Here is a 12,172-nt window from a genome sequence, read left to right as displayed (position 1 = left end):
ATTTTATTCTCTCTCCCCCTAAAGTCTACAATCACACCTGCTTCTTCAACGTAATATCCATCCTTCCAGGGAACAATGTATCCTCTTCGATTACCCCATCCTTCCCTCTTACCTACATGCAATAAATCATCAAAACACACAGACTTCACCTTCTAAACAGTTTTAAACTTATGCTTTCCCTTTTGTACACGTGCTTTCTCCCCCACCCACTCCCTCACGTTTTGCCCAGCTAATTTCAAAAACATGCCAAGTGTTTCCCTTGCCTGTGATTTCTTCCTCCTTTGATCCATAATCCGTACGTTTATGACAGTTCACTTTCCAGAATGCAATGCTGACCCATTTGTACCTTTTCTTTAGCCTCTTCCTGACCTCTTTGTGTTCACAGGATGGAACCAAGCTCCTTAGTGGAGACCATGTCATGAGCGCCCTGTGACACGACCCTGGCTTTTGCCTCCAGATACATTTCATTCACTCACCGCTTGATGCTTTGTATCTAGGCAACATTATACGACGCTAATATCACCTTGTTCACACGAATAACACACTTCCTTCATCTTGGAATGCTGCTTTTCCTTAACTGGCTGTTGGATTGATATGCACCATTTACAATCCAACTTGAATAATAAAAATACACAAAGATGGCTATAGAAATTGCCTCTCCTGATTCTTTTCACCTAAACAGGCCCATTTTACCCCACCCAAATTGAGTGGTTCACCTCTCCAGTTTATACATGCTTCTATTATTTCATTTAACTACATACGCTTTAAAATATTTACCTATCTATTTTCCTTAAAAAAAAGTAAACTCTGTGTAAAAGGAAACACCTCCTCCATTCTGGCAGCTTTCAGCGGGTTCCACGTGCTGGCAACCATCTCCTGGGTTCTCTTCTGAGCATAATTTGAAAGTCCCCCCTCTGACTTCCAGGCTTGGCTTGTCCAGCACCCTGTCATTCAGTGGGGTCTACCTTTAGACCATTGGAAACAATAAGTTTAAGGGGTAAGACAATGCCCTCGATCATGTAACAGTTGATAAAAACAGAAGTATTAAGAAAATTAGAGGAGGACCTTCAAGATGGCGGAAGAGTAAGACGCAGAGATCACCTTCTTCCCCACAAATACATCAGAAATACATCTACATGTGGAACAGCTCCTACAGAACACCTACTGGACGCTGGCAGAAGACCTGAGACCTCCCAAAAGGCAAGAAACTCCCCACGTACCTGGGGAGGGCAAAAGAAAAAAGAATAAACAGAGACAAAAGAATAGGGACGGTACCTGCACCAGTGGGAGGGAGCTGTGAAGGAGGAAAGGATTACACACACTGGAAGCCCCTTCGCACGCGGAGACTGCGGGTGGCGGAGGGGGAAAGCTTCGGCGCCGCGGGGGAGAGCCCAGCAACAGGGGTGCGGGAGGCAAAGCGGAGAGATTCCCGCACAGAGGATCGGTGCCGACCGGCACTCACCAGCCCGAGAGGCTTGTCTGCTCCCCCGCCGGGGTGGGCGGGGCTGGGAGCTGAGGCTCGGCCTTCGGTCAGAGCGCAGGGAGAGGACTGGGGTTGGCGGCGTGAACACAGCCTGAAGGGGGCTAGTGTGCCACAGCTAGCTGGAAAGGAGCCTGGGGAAAAGTCTGGACCTGCCTAAGAGGCAAGAGACCATTGTTTTGGGGTGCATGAGGAGATGGGATTCACGGCACCACCTATACAAGCTCCAGAGACGGGCGTGAGCTGCGGCTATCCATGCAGACACCAGAGATGGGCATGAAATGCTAAGGCTGCTGTGCAGCCACTAGGAATCCTGTGTGCAAGCACAGGTCACTATCCACACTTCCTCTCCCAGGACCCTATGCATCCCACCACTGCCAGGGTCCCGTGATCCAGGGACAACAACAACAAAAATGATAAACCATAGCCAGACTCATCAAGAAAAAAAGGGAGAAACTCAGATCAATAGAATTAGAAATGAAAAAGGAGAAGTAACAACTGACACTGCAGAAATACAAAGCATCATGAGAGATTACTACAAGCAACTCTATGTCAATAAAACGGACAGCCTGGAAGAAATGGACAAATTCTTTGAAAAGCACAACCTTCCAAGACTGAACCAGGAAGAAATAGAAAATATAAACAGACCAATCACAAGCACTGAAATTGAAACTGTGATTAAAAATGTCCCAACAAACAAAAGCCCAGGACAGGATGGCTTCACAGGTGAATTCTATCAAACATTTAGAAAAGAGTTCAAAACTATCCTTCTCAAACTCTTCCAAAATATAGCAGAGGGAGGAACACTCCCAAGCTCATTCTATGAGGCCGCCATCACCCTGATACCAAAACCAGACAGAGATGTCACAAAGAAGGAAAACTACAGGTGGATATCACTGATGAACATAGATGCAAAAATCCTCAACAAAGTATTAGCAAGAGGAATTCAGCAGCCCACTGAAAGGATCATACACCATGATGAAGTGGGGTTTATCCCAGGAATGCAAGGACTCTTCAGTATACACAAATCAATCAACGTGATAAACCATATTAACAAATTAAAGGAGAAAAACCATACAATCCTCTCAATAGATGCAGAACAACCTTTCAACAAAATGCAACACCCATTTATGATAAAAATCCTCCAGAAAGTAGGCATAGAGGGAACTTAATAAAGGCCATATATGACAAATCCACAGCCAACATCGTTCTTAATGGTGAAAGATTGAAACCATTTCCTCTAAGATCATTGAGGTTTTAATTCATACTGCCCTTATTACTCAAGAAATCTCTTGCATTCCTATACACTAATGATGAAAAAACTGAAAGTGAAATTAAGGAAACACTCTCATTTACCATTGCAAAAAAGAATAAAATACCTAGGAATAAACCTACCTAAGGGGACAAAAGACCTGTATGCAGAAAACTATAAGACACTGATGAAGGAAATTAAAGATGATACAAACAGATGGAGAGATATACCATGTTCTTGGATTGGAATAATCAACATTGTGAAAATGACTATACTACCCTGAACAATCTATAGATTCAGTGCAATCCCTACCAAACTACCACTGGCATTTTTCACAGAACTAGAACAAAATTTTCACAATTTTTATGGAAACACAGAAGACCCCGAATAGCCAAAGCAATCCTGAGAACGAAAAACAGAGCTGGAAGAATCGGGTTCCCTTACTTCAGACTATACTACAAAGCTACAGTAATCAAGACAGTATGGTACTGGCACAAAAACAGAAATATAGATCAATGGAACAGGATAAAAAGCCCAGAGATAGGCCCACACACATATGGTCACATTATTTTTGATAAAGGAGGCAAGAATATATAATGGAGAAAAGACAGCCTGTTCAATAAGTGGTGCTGGGAAAACGGGACAGCTACATGTAAAAGAATGAAGTTAGAACACTCCCTAACACCATACACGAAAATAAACTCAAAATGTATTAAAGACCTAATTGTAAGGCCAGACACTATAAAACTCTTAGAGGAAAACATAGGCCGAACACTCTCTGACATAAATCACAGCAAGATCCTTTTTGATCCACTTCCTAGAGAAATGGAAATAAAAACAAACAAAAAAAAAAAACAAATGGGACCTAATGAAACTTAAAAGCTTTTGCACAGCAAAGGAAACCATAAACAAGATGAAAAGACAACCCTCAGAATGGGAGAAAATATTTGCAATGAAGCAACTGACAAAGGATTAATCTCCAAAATTTACAAGCAGGTCATGCAGCTCCATATCAAAAAAACAAACAACACAATCCAACAATGGGCAGAAGACCTAAATAGACATTTCTCCAAAGAAGATATACAGATTGCCAACAAACACATGAAAGAATGCGCAACATCATTAATCATTAGAGAAATGAAAAACAAAACTACAATGCAGTATCACCTCACACCAGTCAGAATGGCCATCATCAAAAAATCTACAAACAACAAATGCTGGAGAGGGTGTGGAGAAAAGCGAACCCTCTTGCACTGTTGGTGGGAATGTAAAGTGATACAGCCACTATGGAGAACAGTATGGAGGTTCCTTAAACAACTAAAAATAAAACTTCCATATGACCCAGCAATCCCAGTACTGGGCATGTACCCAGAGGAAAGCATAATTCAAAAAGAGTTATGTACCAGAATATTCACTGCAGCTCTATTTACAATAGCCAGGACATGGAAGCAACCTAAGTGTCCATCGACAGATGAATGGATAAAGAAGATGTGGCACATATATACAATGGAATATTACTCAGCCATAAAGAAAACGAAATTGAGTTATTTGCAGTGAGGTGGATGGACCTAGAGTCTGTCATACAGAGTGCCGTAAGTCAGAAAGAGAAAAAGAAGTACCGTATGCTAACACATATATATGGAATCTAAAAGGAAAAAAAAAATAGGCATGAAGAACCTAGGGGCAGGATGGGAATAAAGACGCAGACCTACTAGAGAATGGACCTGAGGATACGGGGTGGGGGAAGGGTGAGCTGGGACAAAGTGAGAGAGTGGTATGTACATATATACACTACCAACTGTACAACAGATAGCTAGTGGGAAGCAGCCGCATAGCACAAGGAGATCAGCTCTGTGCTTTGTGCCCACCTGGAGGGGTGGGATAGAGAGGGTGGGAGGGAGACGAGAGAGGGAGTAGACATGGGGATATATACATATATATATGTATAGCTGACTCACTTTGTTATAAAGCAAAAACTAACACACCATTGTAAAGCAATTATACTCCAATAAAGATGTTTGGGGAAAAAAAAAAGGAGTACCCATCCAACCTACCTAGTTCCAGGATTGTCATTTGTTTCCACAATGAAGAATTTAATGTCTTGTTTTGGACAGTGTCCAGTGTCATGACTGTCACTCCACAGTATATCCTTGAAGAAATTATTTTGGTAGATGACATGAGGGAATTTGATGATTTGAAAGAGAAACTAGACTACCATGTGGAAAATTTTCGGGGAAAGATTAAATTAATAAGAAACAAAAAGAGAGAGGGACTGATTCGAGCAAGGCTGATTGGAGCATCGCGTGCTTCAGGGGACGTTCTGATGCTCCTGGATAGCCACTGCAAGGTGACTAAAGTATGGCTGGAGCCCGTGCTGAATGCCATTGCTAAGGACCCCCAAATGGGGGTGTGTCCTCTGATAGATGCCAGTGATTATGTGACCCTGGAATACCAGTCCTCTCCTGTTGTCAGGGGAGCTTTCAACTGGTATCTGCAATTTAAATGGGATCGTGATTTCTCTTATGAGATGGATGGACCAGAAGGACCCACTAGACCTATCTGGTCACCTGCAATGACTGGAGGAAGTTGTGCTATAAATAGGCATTATTTTAATGCAGTCGGAAAGTACAAGGGCATAAATCTCTGGGGAGGAGAACATTTGGAACTTTCACTAAGGACCTGGATGTATGGAGGCCAACTCTTTACACTCCCCTGCTCTCGAGTAGGACATATTGATAAGCAACACTTTGCAAACCACACTGGAATTGTAAAAGCCTTGGTATATAACAATCTCAGACTGGTGCACATTTGGCTAGATGAATACACGGTGAAGGATACGTCCCTGGTTTGGATAGGTGAGTGAGAGTCCAGAGAGGGACTGGCTCTAAAGAAGCCTTCTGCTGCTCTCCAGATACCAATTTTTGTACTTTTCCTTAAATTAGGGCAACCTTCAGCTGTTCACCCACCCATTTTCAGACCCTATTCTCAATCTGTTCATTCTAAGCTGCTACACTTGCACCTTACTCTTTTTTTAATCTCTAGGGAAACTCAAGTTTCTCAGAAGTAAATCAACCAACACAAGAAGTCTTTTTCCCTCCTAGATCTACCTTCCTCCCACAAAGATTGCCTGTCTGTGGCAAACACCTCTCTCTGCCCCCATTCCCATGGGCAAATTTTTGGATTCTCTTCCTCCACTACCAGGCTTCCAAGTGATGTGACTGCAGCTGTTCTGGGGACCACACAAGATCCTCTGCTACCTTTTTTCTCTAACAGTCAAAGATTTTTACATCAAAGCCAGGCCCCTTCATTTGTGCATCTCCCCATGGTTGAAGCCCCTTGCCGGGACCTTTAGAATGCACATAGAGAGAACATATAGATGCAGCTTCATTTCAATTTGAAAGTTCAAACAAATAGGGACAGTAACAACAAGACCTCATTTCACATACATGGGTAGAAATATGTAAGAATCTCTCTGTGATATTATATGTCCTGTTCTTGATCTAATATATCTTTATTATTTTAAATTATAAAAGTAATAATACTGAATTTCTTGAGTAATCAGGGCAATATGAATTAAAACCTCAATGAGATATTTCTACACAGCCACCGAGATTGGCAAAACATTTTCAAAGTCTGAAAGGACCACGTGTTGGCAAGCACAGGAAGTCTCAGACACTGTGGGTGGGAGTGTTAATTGTTACAAAGTCACTTTGGAAAACAGTCTGGCAATATCAAGTAATAAAAAGACATGAATATCCCATGAAAAAATAAATAAATAAATAAAAATACAACCTCTTTTAATGAGGCCCAAACTCTCAACTGTTACAACTTACTTCAGCTAAAATCTGTACTATTTTTAAAAATTTAAGGGCCCTCTTTTATCTTCTGGCATGAAACATTTTCCAGCTTTAAAATCCCTTTTCTGCACTCAGGTTTAAAGTGACTTCTGATTTCTAATCTCTTGCCACTTAACGAGGGCTGAAATCTCCAAGCATATCTACTGAAACTTAATCAAGATTTTGCAGAACTAAAGATTGCGTTAATAAAGTTTATTTCCTAGTCCAATGGCACAGTTTACTATGTACGGTCAAAATTATGCAAGTTTATCTCATATGCTTTCCTGTACCTGTCTCAAGAAGTGAAGTTTCCAATATTACTATCCCATACACCAGTAATCCTAGAGATTGACACTGCTGATCCTGCAGACAAGTGTTTCATCCTAAACCTACTACGTGATAGTCATTGAGCTTTGGGGAGATACAAAGAAACCAGAATTGACACTTGCCCTCAAGCAGGTAGATGCAGGCGTCTAGGCAAGACAAGTCATGGAACAGAAGGTAGAAAGAGGTATGACTTAAAAGCAGTAGCAATAAAGTATGATAGCATACAATTAACTCAGAAAAACAGTGCAAACACACACACACACACACACACACACACACACACACACTTCTTCCTCCTTGGCAAAGCCTTGTTCACATAATTGTATTTTACATGGATGAACGTCCAAGGGATGGGACCCATCTCCAACTTCAGGTGGTAATATGCTGTTCAGTGGTGTTATTTTCCTTACAAGAGTCTGATTAGGTATGGACATTGGACTCCATTCTGGCTAGAAACTTGGGAAGCTTCAATTTCTATTTTCCAGATAAATGCACCTGAATGCACATAATTTTCTGGGTATTGTTTAGTCTCTATACGATGCTTGGAGATTCTATAGTCTTCTTGAAATCTGAGGCGATAACATCCCCACACTGGGCTTTTCCAAGTGGAAACATGGAAAGAATCTAGATCCTTCAAGATGCTGAGCTTCTGAACGGCCAACCCTGGAACCATCCTGACTCTATACTTCATATAAAGAGTTAGATAATAGATTTACTGTTTGAGCAACTTCAAACTGGGCTTCTGTTTCTCATAGCCAAGAATATCTTAACTGATACAAAAGTTATTGTTACTCAGAGAAATAATGTCAAGTGTCCAAATGGCTTCATAATTGCAGTAATATTCAAACTGAGTTAGATGTAGATATTATTAGATAAGAAGGGGGTAGAAAAGAGAGATATCTCTTTTTCAAACGGCATATAAATTGTGGCCAATGACTGATACAGATATGGATATATTCAAGCAAAAATACAGGAGTAACACTCTTGATTAATTATAGGATTTACATATATACATATACACATATATATACATACATACAGAGACAAAGCGACAGAGAGATATACAGAGAGGGGGAGAGAGAGAGAGAGAGAGAGAGTGGGAGAGAGAGAAAACAAAGGTGAGAAAACAAAGGTACAAATATGGAAAACTTTCACAGATTTACAGAGAAGTCACCCCATCTACATATTCAACTTCTAGAAAGATGGTGTCATATTTTGACTTCATTTGTTTACGGGGAGCTTTTTACTTTCACTCTATCAAATTTGTCACTAAGTATGGCCAACATCCTGTATCAAGATCCCGAGTCAAAGTGATGACGTTTGGAATTACACCATGATACTAATTTCTGTGATATTACCCTTGTATCTAATATCTATCTTTAAATGTGGCTAACTTTTAATATTCTTTAATAGATTTAATGGCAGCAATATTTGTCCCCCTCTTCAACAAGGAAATTCAACTTTGACCTCAGTTGGGTCTGCTGAAAGTGTTTTATATCACTGCCTGAGATCAAAAGAGCCATCTCAAATATTGCATCCTTTCAAGATTAGATGCTCAGATCAAGTTCTCAGTTTACCTGCACTGACTTGAATCTTGGCATTGGTCTTGACCTCATCTTCCCCTCTGCCTCTCTCCTCATGGCTGTTGCCTTCTGAAATAGATTTTCATTCTGAACATACTTTTCACGTCATTTCACATCTTACCTGGAAAGAGGCTGAAATACATTTGGCGCTCTTTCGAATAAGAAAAAGAGGAATAAAGCCAATTTGTTACTTTAAAATCTTTTAAAAATTCTGTTAAAGGCTTTCTATCAAATAGTGTTGTTTACTCACATGTCAAATCTTCCTGAAGTTTTAAGAGGCAATACTTTAAAATACTCTTAAAATATTAAAATACACTCTCTATCTCACTTAAATGAACAAGAAAAGGCAGAATGATTCCATTATGCTGCAGAATTTGTGTACTTTACCAGTTTATAAGAAAACTGCTCCAACCTAAGACGTTCCCCTGTCCCCCCCAAAATATAACATAGGGCAGAATCACAAAAGGCAGTGATGAAATCAGACAACAGAACTTAGCAACCCTAACTCTGAGTCAACACTGTTTCACCAAAACAACAAAATCTCAAGAGAATTTAAGAGAGCAGCAGCAAAAATCTCCAACTGAATATATAAAATCACCAACCATGTTCGCTGTGAAAAAGAACGAGTACCCAGGAGGCCTCTGACTTTCTGTTTCAGAATTATGTCTTGTTTCTATACACTCATTTTCAATTTTCTAGGGAAAGATGCATAGCTTTTACTAAAACCTCAATGAATCTGTGGCCTTTAAAAGATTCAGAACTATTCCTAAGTGTCCCTGAAAGAATATCAATTTGAACTTCAACTCCTCAAGTTTAAGGGGGAGGTTTGCCTGATTTTCAAAAAAGACATGCAAGTGTAGGGCAGAAGTGGTGCTCTGTTTCATTCTGTGTCACCAGTGTAGGTTCAATTGCAGCATGAGAAGGCGCTTCAAACACGTGTCCACGGACTAGCCCACGCAGGCTACCGTCTGCTTCCCCGCACTCCCCAAAACTCAGAGGTCTTTTCTCTAGGGGGGCTCATCTGCATTGAAAATATCCAAGATTACTTTTATATGCTGATGGACCCCAAAGCAATATTTGGAGTTCTGATCTCTCTCTCAAACTGCAGGGTCCCAGGATTAAATGGCTTTTCCTTTCAGACTGTCCTCACTCAACTTCAGGTTCTCAGAAAGACGGCTTTGCTTAGGGTCCTTCTGCAGCTACTCAGAGGTGCCAGCTGACTGCTGCCCAGGTGATGGCTCCCATCACTCGGGCCTCCCCACACGCCTGCTGCAGAGGTTTCCAGACAGGATGTGCGAGGACAGTGCTGGGCAATTACTAGAACAGGGGCTATTCTCTGAGTCACTCTAGGAGTTACTCTGGGAGCTGGTTTAACATCCAAGCTGGGCGCCTTCTCATCCCAACATGACAATTCCAAGGTGAACTGTATTAAAGCAAAAGGTGAGGGGCACGCAGTGAGTTCAAGCCGGTGGTGACTAAATCCAGTTAGGAGGGTCACTGTCTGACTAGGTCTCCTCTAAGCTCTTAACAGCTGAGATCAGAGGAAATTTTCACTGAAACGAACCTGCAGCCGCAGTATCAAAACAGCAAGTTTTGTTTGTTAATAGAAACAGTGAACAGTTTCGATATGTTTGAATGTAATATGTAATAGAAAATGAACTGCCAATCCCTCCACACCACGCTAAGTAATTTGAAAGATCCAGAGGAAATTGCATAGAAGACAGAGGCCAGATAGCTAGTGAAACAGAGGAAAACCAGGGGAGAAAACACAGTGAATAAAGTTTTTTAAAAAGGAGGGTCAACTGGGTCTAACATGATTTACAGGTCAATGGAGAAGAGGACTGAGGCGTGACCCCTAGATGTAATAAGTCTGTAAATCGCCGCTTACCTGAACAACATAAATTTGCATGGAGTGGTCTGATGGGAGAATTGGAGGCTAGCAGATCATTAGTGACAGCTAGGACAGTCAACTCCTTGGAAGTTTTTTGTTATAAAAGCGAGAGGAGAAATAAGTCAGTAACATCAAGAATACTTTTTTAAGTGGAAGAAGTAAGAGCACGCTTGGCTACTGATTCACTGGAGAAGGAAGATTAGATGCACCAGGAAACCTGAGTAGGTGACAGGGGACAGGATCTAGTACACGAGTGATGGCATCACAGACAGTTCATCCGTATCCGGACGGAGCCCCCAGTGTGCGTGAGAACAGGTGAGGATGCACCTGTAAATACGAGCAATGGCTCATGGAAATGCTCTACTGATTGCTTCTATGTTCTCGGCGAAATGAGGTACGAGGCCATCAGCTGAAACCGAGGATGTGGCAGACGATCAGAAGTTTGAAAGCAGACCGAATATGGGAGAGCTCTCTGTTTAATGAGACTGGCTAGGCAACCGAGGCTATCCACGCAGAGCTCTGAAGGCCACCGTGAGGCACTGCATTTCATTTAGACTGCAGTGAAACACTGTACTTACCATCAACCTTTCCTTAAATGGATCTGCTTATAGTCTCCTCCTTATTCCTGAGAGATAACGACTCTCTTTGTCTATGCCACATTAGTTTTTGTTTTGGATAGGGACAGAGACAGAGATATCTATACAGCATGTATAGATATGATACCCTTTTAAGGGTCTCTTTTTAAAATTTTCTTTTTAAAATGTATCATACCAATAAGATAAAAACCTCTCTGGAAAAGGTATCATGCTTTGACTTTCTTTCTCTTATATAGCAGATGTTCAAAATATATTGGTTGGATTTAAGAGAGAATCTATTGGGTTGGCCAAAAAGTTTGCTCGGGTTTTTCCATAACATCTTATGGAATATAAAATAAATATAAAATGTTTAAAATAAAACGTGAGTTCTTAAAAATGCACCTTGTCAAAACCACCTGTAAATATGGCCAGCTCCTTGAGCTGGTATGTACTCTAAAAGCTTTAGGATTTATAAAGTTGTTTTTTGAATGTTAATAATGCTTTCAACGTCTGCAAGACAGTTTTTCTTAGATTAGGATGTTATGAATCCAGCTCACCTATCTAATCAAATTTTCCAGGTTACCTGGAGAATTCTATTAAAAAACAAAGATAACATTTACTCGCTTCATAAGAGTGTTATATGAACTAATGAGATAATTCTTGTAAATCACTTTAGTTCCTCAGAGATAAGTGCTCAATAAAGAGAAAATGATATTATTATTCTCCAGAGCCCACTGGTTCTTTGTCTACACACTGCTGTTTAGAGAGAGATCAGTTGTACACAGGCATCTGCTGCTGTGAATTGGTGCACACTTCAAGATTTAGAAACACACTTTCACAAATGCAGTCCTTCATAGATTGGACAAGTTGCCTCTCATTTAGATTATGGGTATCAGCATTCAACAAGGGAGCTCTGCATGCAAGGAGACTTGGTCTAATGATAGAATACAATAAAATTTAGTTAAAATTTTCAACTACACGAATTTTCAATTAAAGTCTTCAAATTGCTGGAGAGGCCATGAAGATTTATTTTTTTACTCCGTTGGCCCAGATTTAATGACACCATCTCATTGTCAAGCTTTGAAAATTATACCCTGAGCCTATGACCTGACTTCACTAATTCCTAAATCTTTCTACATAAGAGAGAAACAATAACTTCCAAGGTTTCCATAAATATAGTGCATCTTGCCTGTGTGCTATCCTTTGTTTTTGTGCCAACAAAGTAAGT

General features: G+C 40.7%; 1 protein-coding gene across 1 annotated transcript; it reads left to right on the top strand.

Moving 5' to 3' along the window:
* Positions 1-4,746: 4,746 nt before the first annotated feature.
* LOC307189571 (inactive polypeptide N-acetylgalactosaminyltransferase-like protein 5) lies at positions 4,747-5,595 on the top strand (the record flags this gene model as incomplete). Its single annotated transcript, XM_079927756.1, has 1 exon — positions 4,747-5,595. The coding sequence occupies one exon, from the start codon at positions 4,747-4,749 to the stop codon at positions 5,593-5,595; it is 849 nt and encodes a 282-aa protein (XP_079783882.1).
* Between the last annotated feature and the right edge of the window lie 6,577 nt (positions 5,596-12,172).

Source organism: Stenella coeruleoalba (genome assembly GCF_951394435.1).
Source record: "Stenella coeruleoalba genome assembly, chromosome: 7".
Lineage (NCBI taxonomy): Eukaryota > Metazoa > Chordata > Mammalia > Artiodactyla > Delphinidae > Stenella > Stenella coeruleoalba.
Note: the sequence above shows the minus strand (reverse complement) of the source record. Positions and strands in the feature narration are given on the sequence as shown.